Source organism: Somniosus microcephalus, chromosome 13 (assembly GCF_052327205.1).
Source record: "Somniosus microcephalus isolate GS21.2 chromosome 13, FLI_Smic_1.0, whole genome shotgun sequence".
NCBI classification, from domain to species: Eukaryota; Metazoa; Chordata; class Chondrichthyes; order Squaliformes; family Somniosidae; genus Somniosus; species Somniosus microcephalus.
In genome coordinates, this window is record NC_140999.1 from 184,472,792 (window position 1) to 184,490,094 (window position 17,303).

The window sequence follows — 17,303 nt, forward strand, 5'->3', positions numbered from 1 at the left end:
ACAGCTTCAAGCTGGAATAAACTGTAAACAATCTGTGTTCAATTTAACCCCAAGTTGAGCTTCTGACCCCATAGCCTCGCCATCACAAAGACTATCTACTTCCACCCCCGTAACATTGTCTGTCTCCACCCAACTCAGCCCATCTGCTGCGGAAACCCTAATCCATACCTTTGTCACCTCTAGACTTGACCATTCTTTTTATTCCAGTGTTCTCTTGGCCAGCCTCCCATCCTCCACATTCTGTAAAGTTCAACCCATCCAAGACTGTGCCGCCCATACCCGAGCCCACGGTGAATCCTGCTCATCCATCACTGCTGCCCTTCCCAAACTACAGCGGCTCCTGGTACTCCCAACACCTCCAATTTAAAATTCTCATCCTCATGTTTAAATCCCTTTGTGACCTTGCCCCTTCTTATTTCTAACCTTTTCCAGCCCTGCAACCTTTCCCCTGTCTCTGGCCTTTTGTGCATCTTACTTCCCTCGCCCCTCCATTGGCGAACATGCCTTTAGTTGTCCGGGCACCACGGACTGGAGGTCCCTAAACCTCTTTGCCTCCTTTAAGGCCCTTCTTAAAACCCATCTTTGACCAAGCTTTTGGTTGCCTCTCCAAATATCTCCTTTGGTTTGGTGTCCAGTTTTTGTGATTCCGACTTTGCGAAGCGCCTTGGGGCAATATTCTACATTAAAGGCGCTATATAAATGCAAGTTAATTTATCAATGAGAGCAGGTGGTCTTAAGTTTCCTGGTCTGATCTGTGCTTGGTATGCATGAAACTGACACTAAAGAATTCAGACTCTTCAAAAAGCATTTTAAAAGCTTTGAAGATAGGAAAATTCCTACTTACTTCCATGTGAATAACCAGCCAGCTCTCAACCAGCAGCTTTGTGAGCAAGGACCAATTGGTGAACTGGGAAAATCTCTGTTCAAGTCTCACTTGTAAGTTCACCCACCTCCCCACTGAAAACAGGGGAGGAAATAGTACAGCTCATTCAATGAAGTTAAAACTTTACTGGAATTATGCACTGCAGCAACTCACCAAGGCCTCTTCGACAGCATCTCCCAAACCCGCAACTTCTACCACCTAGAAAGGACAAGGGCAGCAGGCGCAAGGGAACACCACCACCTCAGTAGGCCTCAGTGCGGCAGCGGCGGGAACTCGAGCGGTGGTGAGTATATAAGGTGAGCCCGAGCGTGGGTAGGCCTCACCAATCTCCGAGGGAGAGGTGTAAAAAGTAATCGAGGTGTGACGTCACCACAAAGCAGGTAAGTGATTGGTTGGGAGTATTTCTCTCTTTTTTAAAACTTTAACTCTGTGGTTTATAATTTTTAAGGTCTCTGTGGTGTAGCGGGACAGTTTGTAAACCAGGGCCCTTAAATATATCATTTAAAAATAATAATAATAAATTAATTACATAGAATGGCAGAGCAGGTGATGTGTTACTGCTGCAATATGTGGGAGCTGGTGGACACCATTGATGTTCACGGTGATTAGATTTGCAGTAAGTGTTGGCTGCTCGAGAAACTCCGGCTCCATGTTGATGAGCTGGAGTCCGAGCTTCAAACACTGCGACACATCAGGGAGGGGGAGAGTTACCTGGACTCTGTGTTCCCGGAAGTAGTCACACCAATTAGATTAACTAATTCAGATGTAGTCCGTGGTCAGGGACAGGAGGGTGTGACTATGAGTGAGGCAGGTACGGGGATCCAGGAGGTAGTGTTGGAGGAGCCGCAGCCCTTGCTCTTGTCCAACAGGTTCGAGGCTCTTACTCCCTGTGGGGACAGGAGCAGGGACTGCAGGGAGGATGAGCAACCTGGCCACAGCACCGTGGAACAGGGGGCCATTCAAGTGGGGGGAGTAAAAAGAAATGTTGTAGTGGTAGGGGATAGTATCATTAGGGGGATAGATAGGGTTCTTTGCAGCCGAGAGCGAGAGTCCCAAAGGCTGTGTTGCCTGCCCGGTGCCAGGGTTAAGGACATCTCCTCTGGGCTGGAGAGAAACTTGGAGTGGGAGGGGGAGGATCCAGTTGTCGTGGTCCATGTTGGTACCAACGACATAGATAGGACAAGGAAAGAGGTTCTGTTGAGGGAGTATGAGCAGCTAGGGGCCAAATTAAAAAACAGAACCACTAGGGTAATAATCTCTGGATTACTACCTGAGCCACGGGCAAATTTGGCTAGGGTAAATAAAATCAGAGAGTTAAATGCGTGGCTCAAAGACTGGTGTGGGAGAAATGGGTTTTGCTTCTTGGGACACTGGCACCAGTACTGGGACAGGAGAGAGCTGTTCTGTTGGGACGGACTTCACTTGGCCAGTGCTGGGACTAGAGTCCTGGCGAATCGAATAACTAGGGCTGTAGAGAGGGCTTTAAACTAATTAGTGGGGGGGAGGTTTCAAGAGAGCAAAAAATAAAAATGTCAGCGGAGAAGGCAATAGAGCAAGGTAGCAGTGGGGGAATTAAAAACCAGAGCGTGTCAGGAAGGGACAGAATGTATAAAGATATAAAGGTAAAGTAGTAAAGGGGGTAAAAGCAGGAATAAATTGTCACAAAACATATTTAAAAGTTCTTTAACTGAATGCATGCAGCATTCGTAACAAAATAGACGAGTTGACGGTACAAATAATTGCACATGGGTATGATCTGGTGGCCATTACAGAAACATGGCTGCAAGGTGACCATGACTGGGAACTAAACATCCAGGGGTATTTGACAATTAGGAAGGACAGACAGGAAGGAAAGGGAGGTGGGGTGGCTATGTTAATAAAGGATGGAATCACTGCAATAGTGAGAAATGATATTGGGTCAAAGGATCAGGATAGTGAAACAGTTTGGGTGGAGATAAGGAATAATAAGGGGAAAAAGTCACTAGTGGGCGTAGTCTATAGGCCTCCTAACAGTTGCAACTCTGTTGGTCGGAGTATAAATCAGGAAATAGTTGGGGCTTGTAATAAGGGAACAGCTATAATCATGGGGGATTTTAACTTTCATGTTGACTGGACAAATCAAATTGGGCAGGGCAGCCTTGAGGAAGAGTTCATAGAGTGCATTAGGGACGGGTTCCTTGAGCAGTCTGTTACTGAACCAACCAGGGGGCAGGCAATCTTAGATCTGGTCCTGTGTAATGAGACAGGATTAATAAAAAAATGTCCTAGTAAAGGATCCCCTTGGAATGAGTGACCATAACATGGTTGAATTCCAAATTCAGTTGGAGGGTGAGAGAGTTGGATCTCAAACCAGCGTACTAAGCTTAAATAAAGGAGACTATGAAGGTATGAGAGCAGAGTTGACTAAAGTGGACTGGGAAAATAGATTAAGGTGTAAGACGGTACATGAGCAGTGGTGTACATTCAGGGAGATATTTCACAACTTTCAAGAAAAATATATTCCACTGAGGAAAAAGGGGCGTAAAAGAAAAGACAGCCATCCGTGGCTAAGTAAAGTAATAAAGGATAGTATCCAACTGAAAACAAGGGCATATAAAGTAGCCAAATCTAGTGGGAGGATAGAAGATTGGGAAGCATTTAAAAACCAGCAAAGAATAACTAAAAGATTAATTAAGAAAGGGAAGATAGATTATGAAAGTAAACTAGCAAAAAATATAAAAACAGATAGCAAGAGTTTCTACAGTTATATATGTAACCCCTTCACGGTTCTCTAGATATATGTGAGATGTGGTCTCTGTTGTAGACAGTATTCTATAGTCCAGTAAGGAGATCACTACTACAATGGCTTAATTCTAATTATCTTACTTTATAGTTTTAACGTCAGACAGTATAAGAAGATTACAGGTCAATGAACTAAATTAGACATTTGCATACATTAGAATGAATCTAGACATAATAAACATACATTCTCCATTTACATGGATTCAAAGGAGAATCTGTCCGTGTCCAAATTCGAGTGCACTCTTTCGTTGGCGCACTTAAGTTGGAGCTCATGGTATGTATAATGTCTGCAAGACTTACGACTCCGAACCCCTTCATTGAATTCTCTTCACGATCACTGAATCCCACTTTGAGTTCTGGATGCAGAGCTACTAATACGAAGGGCGGCGGCCGAGTTTGGAAGCCCGGGACGGGATGCGGCAGCCATTTGCCTCCTGCGCCCTCTTTTCAGAGCTCCTGCCCTCTTTTTTTCCAGTCGCTCGCGTTTTCCCGCTCGAAAAACCCGGCTCCACCCCTTCCTCCTGGGGTTTCTGTCTGGAGACTGCGCAGCCTCACTGTCTGCAACAGTTGATACTGGTGCAGAATTATGGAAAGTCTGCTCTTAGTCACATTGTGTCCTTAAAAGTTCTTGCCGTACCTTCACATGGGCAACTTTAACCCAGGGATTTATAACAATGATAATACAGTGTCTAAGTTAAAGATTGATAACCATACATAGCGTACATAACATTTCCAGTGGGTATTACACTCCCCCCCCCCTACCAAATATAGGCATGTCCCCATGACTAATGAACTTTACACATAAGTGGTTGCATGCTTCCCAACCATGTATAAAGGGAGGTAACATATCGAACCGTAGGGGCTATCATTACACTTGGCACTCCTAGTGTACTGTATGTCAATCTTTCAGGAACCTTCTTAACTCGCTGTGAGCTCCTTATTTTGGATACCCGGTCTTCAGTTCCTTCAACTACGTTGGAGGCGTTGGTTCCTTTGTTATCATGCCTTTCAGTCTCTTATCTCCTTCTCGGACGCATCTGGTTCTTCCCAGACCATGTCCAAGTCTGAGCTAAATGGTTCAGACAATTCATCCAGATTCTGTCTTATGCGTCTTTCTGGGAGGTCGTACCATAGATCCCATTCTTCATCTTCCGACTCATCAGGTTCCTCATGATCCACACACTGTGTCATGGGTTTTCTGTCTTCTGGAACAAAGTTTTCCTGGTTTCTCGTTTTTTTTCTTCCTCTTCTCTGCAGGGTTCTCCTACTAGGTGTCGGCTCATTATCCGCTGGCGGATCCAGACGCACTTGCTGTCCCAATGGCAGGATATGATTCCGGTGCAGTATTTTTATGGGTCCATTCCCACCTGCAGGTTTTAGCCGAAACACAGGTAGTTGTGACATTTGACTTTCAACAATGTAAGGTGTAGAAGCCCAACGGTCTGCTAACTTATGTTTCCCTTTAAGTCCTAGGTTCCGTATGAGAACTTGGTCACCAGGCATGAGTTGGGAAAAACGGATCTTCTGGTCATACCTCTGCTTATTTCCTTTATTCTGTTTGGCAGAAACAGACTCAGCAAGTTCCTAAGCAGCTTGCAATTCCTTTCTCATGTCAGATACATACTTGAGGTAAGTTCTCTGTGATGTGCCATCACTGGATACTCCGAAACACAAATCCACCGGCATCCTCGCTTCACGTCCAAACATGAGGTAGTACGGTGAAAAACCAGTAGCGTCATTTCGGGTACAATTATAAGAATGAACAAGATGTCCAATGTGCCGACTCCACTTGTTCTTTCGCTTTGAATCCAGCGTTCCAAGCATGTCTAACAAAGTACGGTTAAACCGCTCAGGTTGAGGATCTCCCTGAGGATGGTATGGAGTTGTTCTTGACTTCTCAATCCCGAGCATGGACAACAACTCATGTATAAGTCTACTTTCAAAGTCTCTACCTTGATCACTGTGTATTCGCTTTGGCAGTCCATAGTGGATGAAGTATTTCTCCCACAACACTTTGGCAACGGTGGATGCTTTCTGATCCTTTGTGGGAAAAGCTTGGGCATAGCAAGTATAATGATCTGTAATGACCAAGACATTTGCGGTATTGCTGGAATCGGGTTCGATGGACAGAAAATCCATACAGACAAGGTCTAGAGGTCCATCACTTTGCATGTGAAACAGAGGAGCAACTCTTTTAGGTAAAGTCTTTCTCTGGACACAGCGTGCACAGGACTTGCAGAACTCCTCAACCACAGACTTCATACGCGGCCAATAAAATCTGTCCTTGACCAACCCATAGGTCTTATCTACTCCCAGATGACCTGCGTCATCATGCAAAGACTTCATCACTATTTCCCTGTACTTTTCAGGCAGGACCAACTGTGAATGACATGGTTTAGTGGGTGGGTGAGTGATTCATTCTACACAACACTCCCTCTTTAATTTCCAAGTGGTCCCATTCTCTTAGGAGCAGACGACAGTCAGGATGTTTTGATTTGTCGATCTGTGTAATATCACCCAGACGGAGAGCTGAAAACACCTCATGAATACAGGGATCCTCCTGTTGTGCTTTGGATATTTCAGATGAACACAACATGGGTAAGTTTTGTACATCCAAACTGGAAAGGTTGCAAAATGCCTGGGGAACAGCATGCATTGACGCTCCCAAGTGGTCAATCTCTCGGGCATGAAATGAATTCTTTGGTCCAGATACCACGGACATCTGACACATTACTTTCACATCTGCTGAAGCAACATCTTTCCACTCTGGTTTCTGGTAGTGTGGGCGACGAGACAGAACATCTGCGTCAATGTTCTGGTTCCCAGGTCTGTACCCGAGACTAAAGTCGTAAGCAAATAGTGCAGCAAGCCAGCGGTGGCATCAAGTTTTGCCGAAGTCAACACATAGGTTAATGGATTATTGTCTGTCCTCACTTCAAACTTCGCTCCATACAGATAATCCTGCAGCTTATCCACCACCCCCCACTTCAACGCCAAGAATTCTAGCTTATGAGCTGGGTAGTTACGCTCTGATGGCGTAAGACTGCTACTGATGAATGCTACGGGTCTCAGTCCTGCTCCTTGGTCCTGATACAACACACCACCCAACCCTTCTTGACTGGCATCCACGTGTAGCACATATGGCAGCTGTGGGTTTGCAAAAGCCAACACGGGGGCTGGAGTAAGACTTTGCTTTAAGGTGTGGAAGGCCTCTTCGCATTTCTCATCCCATCTAACACCAAAAGGCTCAGAGGGTTTGAAGTAGTCCTTGTTCTCTTTACCTTTAGCCTTTTTCTTCTTCTCGGCTGGTGGGAGGTAACCAGCCAGCAGCTGATTCAGAGGATGGGCCACTTTGGAGTAATCCTGCACAAAGCGCCTGTAATATCCGCAGAACCCAAGAAATGACCGCAAGGCAGTCACTGTGTTCGGTTTGGGCCATGTGGTAACAGCTTCGATCTTGGATGGATCTGTAGCTACTCCATCCTGTGATACAATATGCCCCAGGGTGGCTAAAGTGAATGTTGGTCCCTTAGAGGACGAGACCGGGAAATTAGTGGAGGGGAACATGGAGATGGCAAAAACGCTGAACAAATATTTTGTATCAGTCTTTACAGTAGAGGACACTAATAATATCCCAACACTGGACAAACAGGGGGCTATGGGGGGGGGGGGGGGGGGCGGAGGAGCTAAACACGATTAAAATGACTAAGGAGGTGGTACTCGGTAAGGTAATGGGACTAAAGGCGGATAAATCCCCTGGACCTGATGGCTTACATCCTAGTGTCTTGAGAGAAGTAACGGTAGGGATTGTGGATGCATTAGTGGTAATTTTCCAAAACTCCCTGGATTCAGGAAAGGTCCCAGCGGATTGGAAAACTGCTAATGTAACACCCTTATTTAAAAATGGAAGTAGACAAAAGGCTGGAAACTATAGACCAGTTAGCCTAACATCTGTGGTTGGTAAAATGTTGGAGTCCATTATTAAGGAAGCAGTAACAGGACATTTGGATAAGCATAATTTAATTGGACAGAGTCAGCATGGTTTTATGAAGGGGAAGTCATGTTTGACAAATTTGCTCGAATTCTTTGAGGACGTAACAAACAGGGTGGATAAAGAGGAACCAGTGGATGTGGTGTATTTGGACTTCCAAAAGGCATTTGACAAGGTGCCACACAAAAGATTACTGCACAAGATAAAAAATCACGGGATTGGGGGTAATATACTGGCATGGGTGGAAGATTGGCTATCTAACAGAAAACAGAGAGTTGGGATAAATGGTTCATTCTCGGGTTGGCAATCAGTGACTAGTGGTGTTCCGCAGGGGTCAGTGCTGGGACCCCAACTCTTTACAATCTATATTAACGATTTGGAGGAAGGGACCGAGTGCAACGTATCCAAGTTTGCCGACGATACAAAGATGGGAGGGAAAGCAGTGAGGAGGACATAAAAAACCTGCAAAAGGACATAGACAGGCTAAGTGAGTGGTCAGGAATTTGGCAGATGGAATAAAATGTTGGAAAGTGTGAGGTTATGCACTTTGGCAGAAAAAAATCAAAGAGCAAGTTATTATCTAAATGGAGAGAAACTGCAAAGTGCTACAGTACAAAGGGATCTGGGGGTCCTTGTGCATGAAACACAGAGGGTTAGTATGCAGGTACAGCAGGTGATCAGGAAGGCCAATGGAATCTTGGCTTTTATTGCAAGGGGGATGGAATATAAAAGCAGGGAAGTCTTGCTTCAGTTATACAGGGTACTGGTGAGGCCACACCTGGAATACTGCGTACAGTTTTGGTTTCCATATTTAAGAAAAGATATACTTGCTCTCGAGGCAGTTCAGAGAAGGTTCACTCGGTTGATTCCGGAGATGAGGGGGTTGACTTATGAGGAAAGGTTGAGTAGGTTGGGCCTCTACTCATTGGAATTCAGAAGAATGAGGGGCGATCTTATCGAAACATATAAGATTGTGAGGGGGCTTGATCGGGTGGCTGCAGTGAGGATGTTTCCACTGATGGGTGAGACTAGAACTAGGGGGCATAATCTTAGAATAAGGGGCTGCCCTTTCAAAACTGAGAGGAGAAACTTCTTCACTCAGAGGGTAGTAAATCTATGGAATTTGCTACCTGAGAGAGCTGTGGAAGCTGCAACATTAAATAAATTTAAAACGGAGATCGACAGTTTCCTAGCTGATAAGGGAGTTAGGGGTTACGGGGAGCGGGCAGGGAAGTGGAGGCGAGTCTAGGTTCGGATCAGCCATGATCCTATTGAATGCCGGAGCAGGCCCGAGGGGCTGTATGGCCTACTCCTGCTCCTACTTCTTATGTTCTCCAAGTCACACACCATCTTGACTTGGAAATATTTTGCCGTTCCTTCATCGTTGCTGGGTCAGAATCCTGGAACTCCCTCCCTAACAGCGCTGTGGGAGCACCTTCACCACACGGACTGCAGCGGTTCAAGAAAGTGGCTCACCACCATCTTCTCAAGGGCAATTAGGGGTGAGCAATAAATGGTGGCCTTGCCAGTGACGCTCACATCATGAATGAATAAAAAAAAACTGGAATGAATGAAGATCTGTGCCTCACCAGAATAGTGCAATAAAAGAAAATCCTCACAGAACTAGGGAAAGAATACCCAGACCTAAAAATGATTACACTCGGCAGCATGTTTTCTGTACATTTTTAAGAGAAGCTTTTTATTTTTTTTTACAATGTTAACTATTTTTACATAGGTAAACAGGATAAGAAGCTTGTGCCAAGAGGCTAGAATTACCTTATTAGCCTTAACCCATTCCTGGAACAATCAAATTCAGCTTTACAAAAAGGATTAAACACAGAAATATTAACATGATTTACAATCCTTAGATATAATACAGTGGAAATTAGACACGATAGAGAAAGCTCAAAGTTCTGAGGAGGCAATTACCTGGATTTCTATAAATTATGTTGCAGTTTCAGAAATGACATTCATTGAACTTCCTGTAGAATTTTCTTGGAAATATTTCTAATGCCACTTATTTAAAATACCAAATTTTATTTTAAATCAAATTAGTATCAGTGCTATTTATATAATATTGGGTAGCTTGCATGGTGGGCATGCGTGAAAGAATGCGACACAGCTGTTATCCAATGGATTTCTGGGTGCTTGATGTGACATTACAACAGACCATGTAGACATAATGCCTCAATGGAATTTATTTCCCCAAAGTAACAAAGTTGGACATAAAGGAAGATTTCAAAAATATGCTGGGGTGGGCACGTAGCACAGCACTCAACCACAGAGAGCTGGGCTGCCGATTGGTTGGGTTTCTGGACTCCCAATCTTAAGCTGCCTCACTGAGGAGATGCGGGGCAGTGGGTACGTACTTGCTAGGGATGTGGGGGGGGGGGGGGGCGGTGGGGAGGGAGAAAGAGAAACGAGGCTGTTATCTGTTGTTTTCCTGCACAAACAGGAGGCGAGCTAAAGAGCAGGGCTTGGGGGAAGCTGCATACGTGCTCCAGACCACAAAGTCAAAGTAAATTCAAGGGATCATTTTTTTGAAAAAAAGGGCAAAGGTCGGAAAAAGTTTCCCTGTTCCTTTGTACAAAATGTTGGGTTACATCACGCGATGGTTTAACACCATTAACTTCAATATCAAGTGCATTCACCGATAAGTGAAATCAAAGATCTGTGACGTTATCACACCAACAAAAAGGATGGAGGAAGTAAAAGCAGCACATCAGTACCAGCAACTGATATATATGTGAGTGCACTGTGTACTGTGGGTGGCTGATGAAGACAGGATCAGAAACTTTCACTAATGCTTGATGACTGGAATAAGGACTACACAAACTGCTACAAGACGCATGCTGGAGAGTAATCATTTTCCAAATTCTTCTGGGTGCCATTTTTGCCTATATTTTCTGGTTTTAGTACAGTGGTAATTAGTGAGGGAGCGGTGGAAGAGAACAGGGAACACGCCAGCTGCCTTCTTCCTATTCCCTCACCCTCTGAAAAGGGAAAAAAAACTTTGCAAGCGCCAAAAAGTAAAACTCAAACTTTTTAATATTGCAAGCCATTACCATTGAATAACTAGCTAGGTCGCATCTTCTTCACCTTGCCCACAAATCACTTCAAATCATCATCAGATGTCAAAGCATCATACAGATAGGATGAGAAACTGGCTTCCTCTTAATATCACAGTGGATAAGTTAATTTATACATAACTCTAAAACAAAGTGCAGCACCCGTGGCTTCAGTTTCCAGTTATTTCCTGAACAAAGTAGTGGACATTCAGCCATAATAGTGTTTCCCTTCTTCGATTGAACTGACACCAACAGTTACTGTAAACTCCAGAGCGAATACATTGCTGCCGTTTGTCAATTTTCACCCTTCCTCCTCTTGAAGATGTTAACTCCCACCAGGGTACAATTGCACAGCCCTCCAGCACATCGCCCAAGTGAGCATTCTTAGGGACCCAGTCCCCATCAGATTTTCACACAAATGCACGTTCAGCAGGGCTCACTGGATAGCAATCACGTTTTAGCATCTTGGGCCGGTTTTCCTTTCCCCCAGGCCAGGGTAGAGGCGCCAATTATAGCAGCACATGCTGCCGCCCAGCTAAGCTCAGCAAGCTCAAGCACATACCAGGAATCAAACGGGGAACATTCTGGTCTCCATGATTCAGTTATGTGCAAGCTTTACCAACTGAGCCATTGAGAGCTATATCATCCATCTCTTTACAAACTGCTATTGAGTTTATGTGGGGGGGGGGGGGGGGAGCTGCAATCACATGCATTTACAAGCCATTACTCTGCTAGCTGGAAGGGGGGAAAAGCACAAACACTGAATTTCATCATAAGCACATGTAGACCAACTCATTAAAATGGGAAAAAATATTATGCTTCGGGTGTGCAAGTTGAAAACAGATTACAATTTATCTGATGGAATGTACAAAGTTTTAGCTGTGTGTTCGACTAAGGTATGAGAGTCTACAACCCTGACAGAAACCTGCTTTTTCCCCCCAATGGAACAAAACCAAAGAGGCCCAGCTCCACTTTTAACCCCCAATATTCTAAGCTTTACATGAGACAGGTACAGATTAACTAACATGAGTGGTAATATTGTCAGAAAGCAATTTAACAGGAGACATCTGGGAAATTAATCCCTTACGGTCATAGGTTAACTAGTTTCCTGCATTACTTCAATCTCAGTTCTATTTATCAAACAACACGTTTGTGTGGACTGGTTAGAAAAATTAAAATGGTGCGAATGGGTCTTAACCCCTAGTGACCTGATTAATTAAAGCACTGCCTCCCACTAATCTGGCATAAAGTTTAAACCAATGACCCATGATCAGCATTTCAGAAGCAACATCAGCACAATCTGCTTCACAACTCAAAGGAATAGAGACAAGCAGCACCGTCTTGTAGTGAATTGGTTATTGAGGCTAACCGGGTTAACACTTCAATAAACTGTCCAATTGAAATGCACGGAATTTTGCGCAGTCTCCTGGTTAGGCTACAGGAGGGAAACATAATTTTGATCATTGAAACAGTCTAGTTAACACAAGTAAATCGCTTACTCCTGAATGAAAGGCTAGGGGGTTTAAGTGCCCGGGGCAAGAGTCATTTGATTGTATCTACCTGCATATTACATCACTGGGCAATAGAAAGCTTCATAGACAAGCATGGATGTTGAATTTTTTCTAAAGGAAGCAGGGAGAAGGGGTGGCAAGGAAGGAAGGAAGGCAAGTAGGGACTGGTACAAAGCCCTTTTCCATCTTGCTTCACTGAAACTGTGCTGCTTGTTGGTCAGACGGGCCCCACAGGAATCTCCGGCCAAGAGTGCTGTCCTGTGCCAAGTGGAGGAGATTGTATTTGTAATAGGTGGCCAGGGACAGAGGAAAAAAAAGTAGGAAGTGTTGTTGTAGCACAGCACTTGCATTCCAAAAACTTCCTGCAATTGTTTATTCACATTTAATGGGAGTTTAATATAATAATTTTTTAGTATTAAACTGTATGTTCAATTGTTTTATCAGCATCCTAGCCAGTGATGTACAGTACACAAGATTACAGGGATTATTAAATATTAATCAGGAATAAACTGCAACAAAACTGGCCTTAAAGGGCTGCACCACATTTAGTACCCCAAAGAATTCTATCTCCTAACCTTAAAAATATTCTCTGCTAAAGGGCTCGTATGAAGCCAGCTGACTGGCATCTCAGAAACAGATACACCCTGTTGAAAAAGAGAGTGCAAAACAGAGCACTTGAGGAACATTGCCATTAGAAACTGGTTTCTTTCTGGCCAGTCAGGTGGCAGAAATCCATGCGCAAGTCACCAAACCAAATGACTGAGAAATCTATACGAGGAGACACACCGTTTGCCCGATATAAGAGTGCACAATACCCCAGTGGGAGAGACACCCAAGCCAAGACAACATAGATGCAGGTTAGTAACAGCCAACAGTTGGGGTCCCTTATCGCAAACTAGTCTGTCTACTCTGCACAGCTGCAGAGCAATAATTAGCCCTTTAATTTTTTTTTAAGCTTGTTTAAGCAGGCCCCACACAGTTTGCATGGCTTTAAAAATACTAACCCCAGGTGCTAACATGTCGGGGTATGGTTTCACAGGCCTCTAGTATCTTGGCAAAGTGGCCATTCTTTCTGTACGAGCCAAAACAGTAAATGTCAGCAAGTGGAGGAGATTCTGATCTTGTCCTCACCCGAAGTCAACAAATGCACGGCCCAGCATGGGGTTTTACTGGATAACGATCAGGACCCCAGGCTGAATGTTCCCTCCTTAGCACAGGGCCACTGAGGCCAGCTACTGCACTCCATCAGCTAACCTGGGACTTCCCACTCGCCATGGCTCATTACACAGGAACATGCATTTATCAACGCTGGCACTGGGATGCTCTAACACCAAGGCTAAAGCTGAAGACTCATTGATTACTTACAAATGCAAACTGAATTGAAAACTCACTAAAATGGGCAGGTTTTAACAAACAAATCCATCTACCTTTGATACCCTATATACAAAATTTATAATTATTGGTAAATCTTGAAAATATATCCTAGTTTAAGAATTGGTTGTGTTAAAAAAATACAACGACAGAGCTTCCTCACTGCCCCCATCCCAAAGTTCTCACCCTGTCCTGAAAGTGCGGACTCTCTTGTTGGGGTAGTTCCATTGACACCTGCAGTCCTCACCCAAGTGGTTGCTTTTCACATGAGCTTGGACAGAGAGTGTCCAGAGACAATTCAAGCATGGAGTGCATCAACACCGAGCTCAGTCTGACACATCTGGTCTGTATGGCTCAATACTATACCTTTATACACAACCTTTGGGGAGGGGAAAGAGGTTTGAGCCCACTGAAGTGTAGAAAGGTTATACGCTAGTTCATAAAGCAGGCGCTGATGGAGTAACTTAAATTCTGAAATCAAAGCAGATACTTGTCCTAAAACTCAGGCCACAGATCAGAAATAGCCGAGAAGTAAACGGCACTCGAGAGCTGTTGTACCCGCTTCGTCCTCACTAGCTGAACGCATTGTCTTACACCATTTTCTTTTAAATTGGAAAAGGCCAGATCTTCCCAAACTACAAGAGTGGACAAGCTTAAAGAATGATTGGGAGCTGCAATCAACTTCTCAAATTATGTACCAAAGCCCTCCCAATAATCACGGAGGTCCATTCAGCCAATACCAACACTGGAGAAACTGATCCTGATCAGAACTGTGGCCATTGCCTGGTGTATTCCTTCACACCACTGCCACGTGCAATTTCTTTTCTTCCTTTCCTCAAGCCACCAACTTATGTTGGGGTATAGTCCCATGGGCGTCAAAACTGTCCTCGGGCATCTTGCCTAAGTGGCAATGCATGTGTGGGCCTAGACAGTGAGTGTTCACAGCAAATTCGCCTGCGGGGACATCACAGCCAAGCTCAATTTTGTCCTAACCTAAATCTAAATTCACACACTTTTCAGTAGGATCACACTAGATGACAAATCAGAAACAGCAACTTTGGCTGAAGCCTCTGTTCATACCCTTACTGGTCCCAGCTGAAATCATCTAATGCAATTTAGATTAGAAATAGGAGCCGGGAATACAAATATAATCTGTATCCCAAACAGCTGGAGGTGATTTTGAGGGCATATTTTATCCCAGCTAAGGAAACTTATACTTTTGTCCTCTTACACAGAAATTTAAAAACCTGAAAATGGCTCCCTGGAAATGCACTCAAATCTTTTGTTTGGGTGCGAGCATGGATTGCAACTGTGATGAACACCAGATGTTCAAAATTAGAATGGGAATGAGAGACTGAAAAGTGTGGGAGGGCAAGAGGAATGCCAGTTCAATCAAAGCAAGTCTCCCATACAAATTATAAGGGGCCGGTCTAAAGCTCATCATCCAGGGATCGGGGGGGGGGGGGGGGGGGGGGGTCTGGCTGGAGAGATGGGTTGGACTCTAGAAAGTAGAAACTTTTTCACAAATGAATACATAAAGCAAACATTTCTGGGTAAAAGAGAATTTTTTTAAAGTGCTGTGGAGCTAGTCCTGGTCATACAGATAGCCTTTCGAGTACTTTGACACCGAAAAGTTACCTCTGAATGTTACTATTGTTTGAGAGAATGTTCTTTACGCCCCCCCCCTCCTCCCCATTTCAGAAACTTCAAAACAGATTATATCCATCTCATTTGCAAAATGCTCTACACTGCTGATAGTTTATGGGGTTTTAAAACATACAAGATACAAAGTAGAAATGGAGGTCGAGCCAATGTTAACCTGGAGTGCTGCTTGTCCAATCTGAATGTGGGGGGGGGGGGGGGGGGGCGGTGTAGAAGTGGCAGTCACTTTAAAAAGGTCCTCAGAGAAGTTATTTGCGAAGTTGCATTGGCAAGATAAGATAGCAAACGGGAAAAGCTCAACCTCTAACTGAAGACGACACATTATTTATACAGCAGCCCTTCCTGAATCAGAGGTGTCAGCACACATATACCACAAAAATATTTCCCAATCACACTCTATAAAACTAGAGCTATGATTGATCTACTTTTCTCATTCCTTTAAAAATATAGGGCAAAAGCCTCTGTTTTCTAGCTACCCTTTGTACAGAGGAGGAGGAATATATCTGGGGTAACATTACGAGCACTACTGGTGCAAGGTGCTTTACAGAGACTGTTAAAAAACTCAAAGGTGCAGTGGTAGAATAGACATCTGTTCACCAAACGGCAGCCTGCTCCTATCCTTCAAGTATCAGCAGTGCTGGAAAAAATGTTGCAATAGGAATTTGTCATGTGGTAAGGGCTCCCTCAATCTCACTGCACTTGCTTAAATTAAAATTTAAAACATTGTTGAGAACTTAAATTAATCTTAAAATGAAATATAAATACATCTTTTGGCAAAGACGGGGACTGAATCAAGGGGTGGGGTGGGGGGGGGAGGAGACCGCTGTAATGGGCCACGAGGAATGTGCTATAATCGGAAAGCAAAAAGGAAAAGAAATAAAATGAAAGGATGGGAGGGAATACACACATTCTTGGTTTGTGTCTTAGCTCATCGCCTGGTTAGTTGGCAAGTCAAGTTTTCCAGCTCTGCTTCAGCATCAATAGCAAGATGCTATTAATTCGAGGAAACCCTCTCCCGACCATCTCTTTAAATTGCTGACAGCAGCCAATTGTATTCCTACGTGTAAGTGGGGGACCAGCTTGGCTGCTCCTTCACGTACAACACAAATGAACACACTAGAGTTTAAACTGTTTATCACAGCACATTAATTCTATTTAAGCATGTACAATTTCCTCATTATATTAGGTTCTTCAGCTTGTAAATACAGAGTGACAAAGCCAAGACAAAGCTTTTCAGCCATTTCCCACAGGGTTTCCGACACAAATAGACTGTCCTGACATGTCTGGATAAACAGATGTCTACTGGAAAGAAAAGCACGAGAAATTAAATGCATTCCTCGTTTAGAATCCCGTAAAATAACAGACAGCACGATACGCTTTCCTGACAGGATTATTATACAGTAGTTACTCTTGTCCAAAACCTTCAGTTTCTTCTATTGCAAACAACAGCTTTTCCTTCAGTTGCTCAAAGCTTTTGTATGGCGGCAGATCCAGACGATTAAAACTATAGGGAAAGATGTTAAAGAAAACAAAATCAGAACCATGATGGTATAGCTTGAGATTAAATTCAATGACTCATTGAGGCCCTCACCTGCCAGTGACTCCAGCCACAATTTACAGGTCATGATTACAAAAGAGCTGGTTCTGTTTTCTACAGAAGAAGCCTTTGCCTTTACTAAACACTCATTAATCTTAAATGGACAGAATGTCGCGAGAAGCTTTGTATGTGAATTTGGGATAAGTTCTTTACGCCCAGGTGCTGACGAGGGAAACCTGCACCATGGGGATTTCCCACCTTGAAAGGAGGTGACTTGGAAGTGACCACATAGAGGTGTGTAACAGTAACCAGCATAGAAAAAGTAAATCCAGACCAGTGCTTCAAAATAAACTGCAACAGTAGGACAAGCGAGCACATGTTCAGATTAGTAAATGGCAAATTTAGGACAGATGGCAGCAAGTTCTTCTCAAACAGAGTGGTGAACACATGGAAAGGAGTTTCAGGAAGAGTAGCGGAGGCAAAAAACCCTGGAATCATT

The 17,303-nt window shown here is 44.0% G+C and overlaps 1 protein-coding gene across 2 annotated transcripts in view; it reads right to left on the reverse strand.

Moving 5' to 3' along the window:
• Positions 1-9,326: 9,326 nt before the first annotated feature.
• The window catches only part of LOC147108866 (E3 ubiquitin-protein ligase Itchy-like), a 105,227-nt gene continuing 97,250 nt past the window's right edge, over positions 9,327-17,303 (reverse strand). For both annotated transcript variants that reach the window (XM_086005786.1, XM_086005787.1), the window contains exon 25: positions 9,327-16,771. In XM_086005786.1, the coding sequence (XP_085861912.1) occupies positions 16,672-16,771 (100 nt within the window). In that variant the 3' untranslated portion in view covers positions 9,327-16,671. The remainder of the gene's footprint in view (positions 16,772-17,303) is intronic.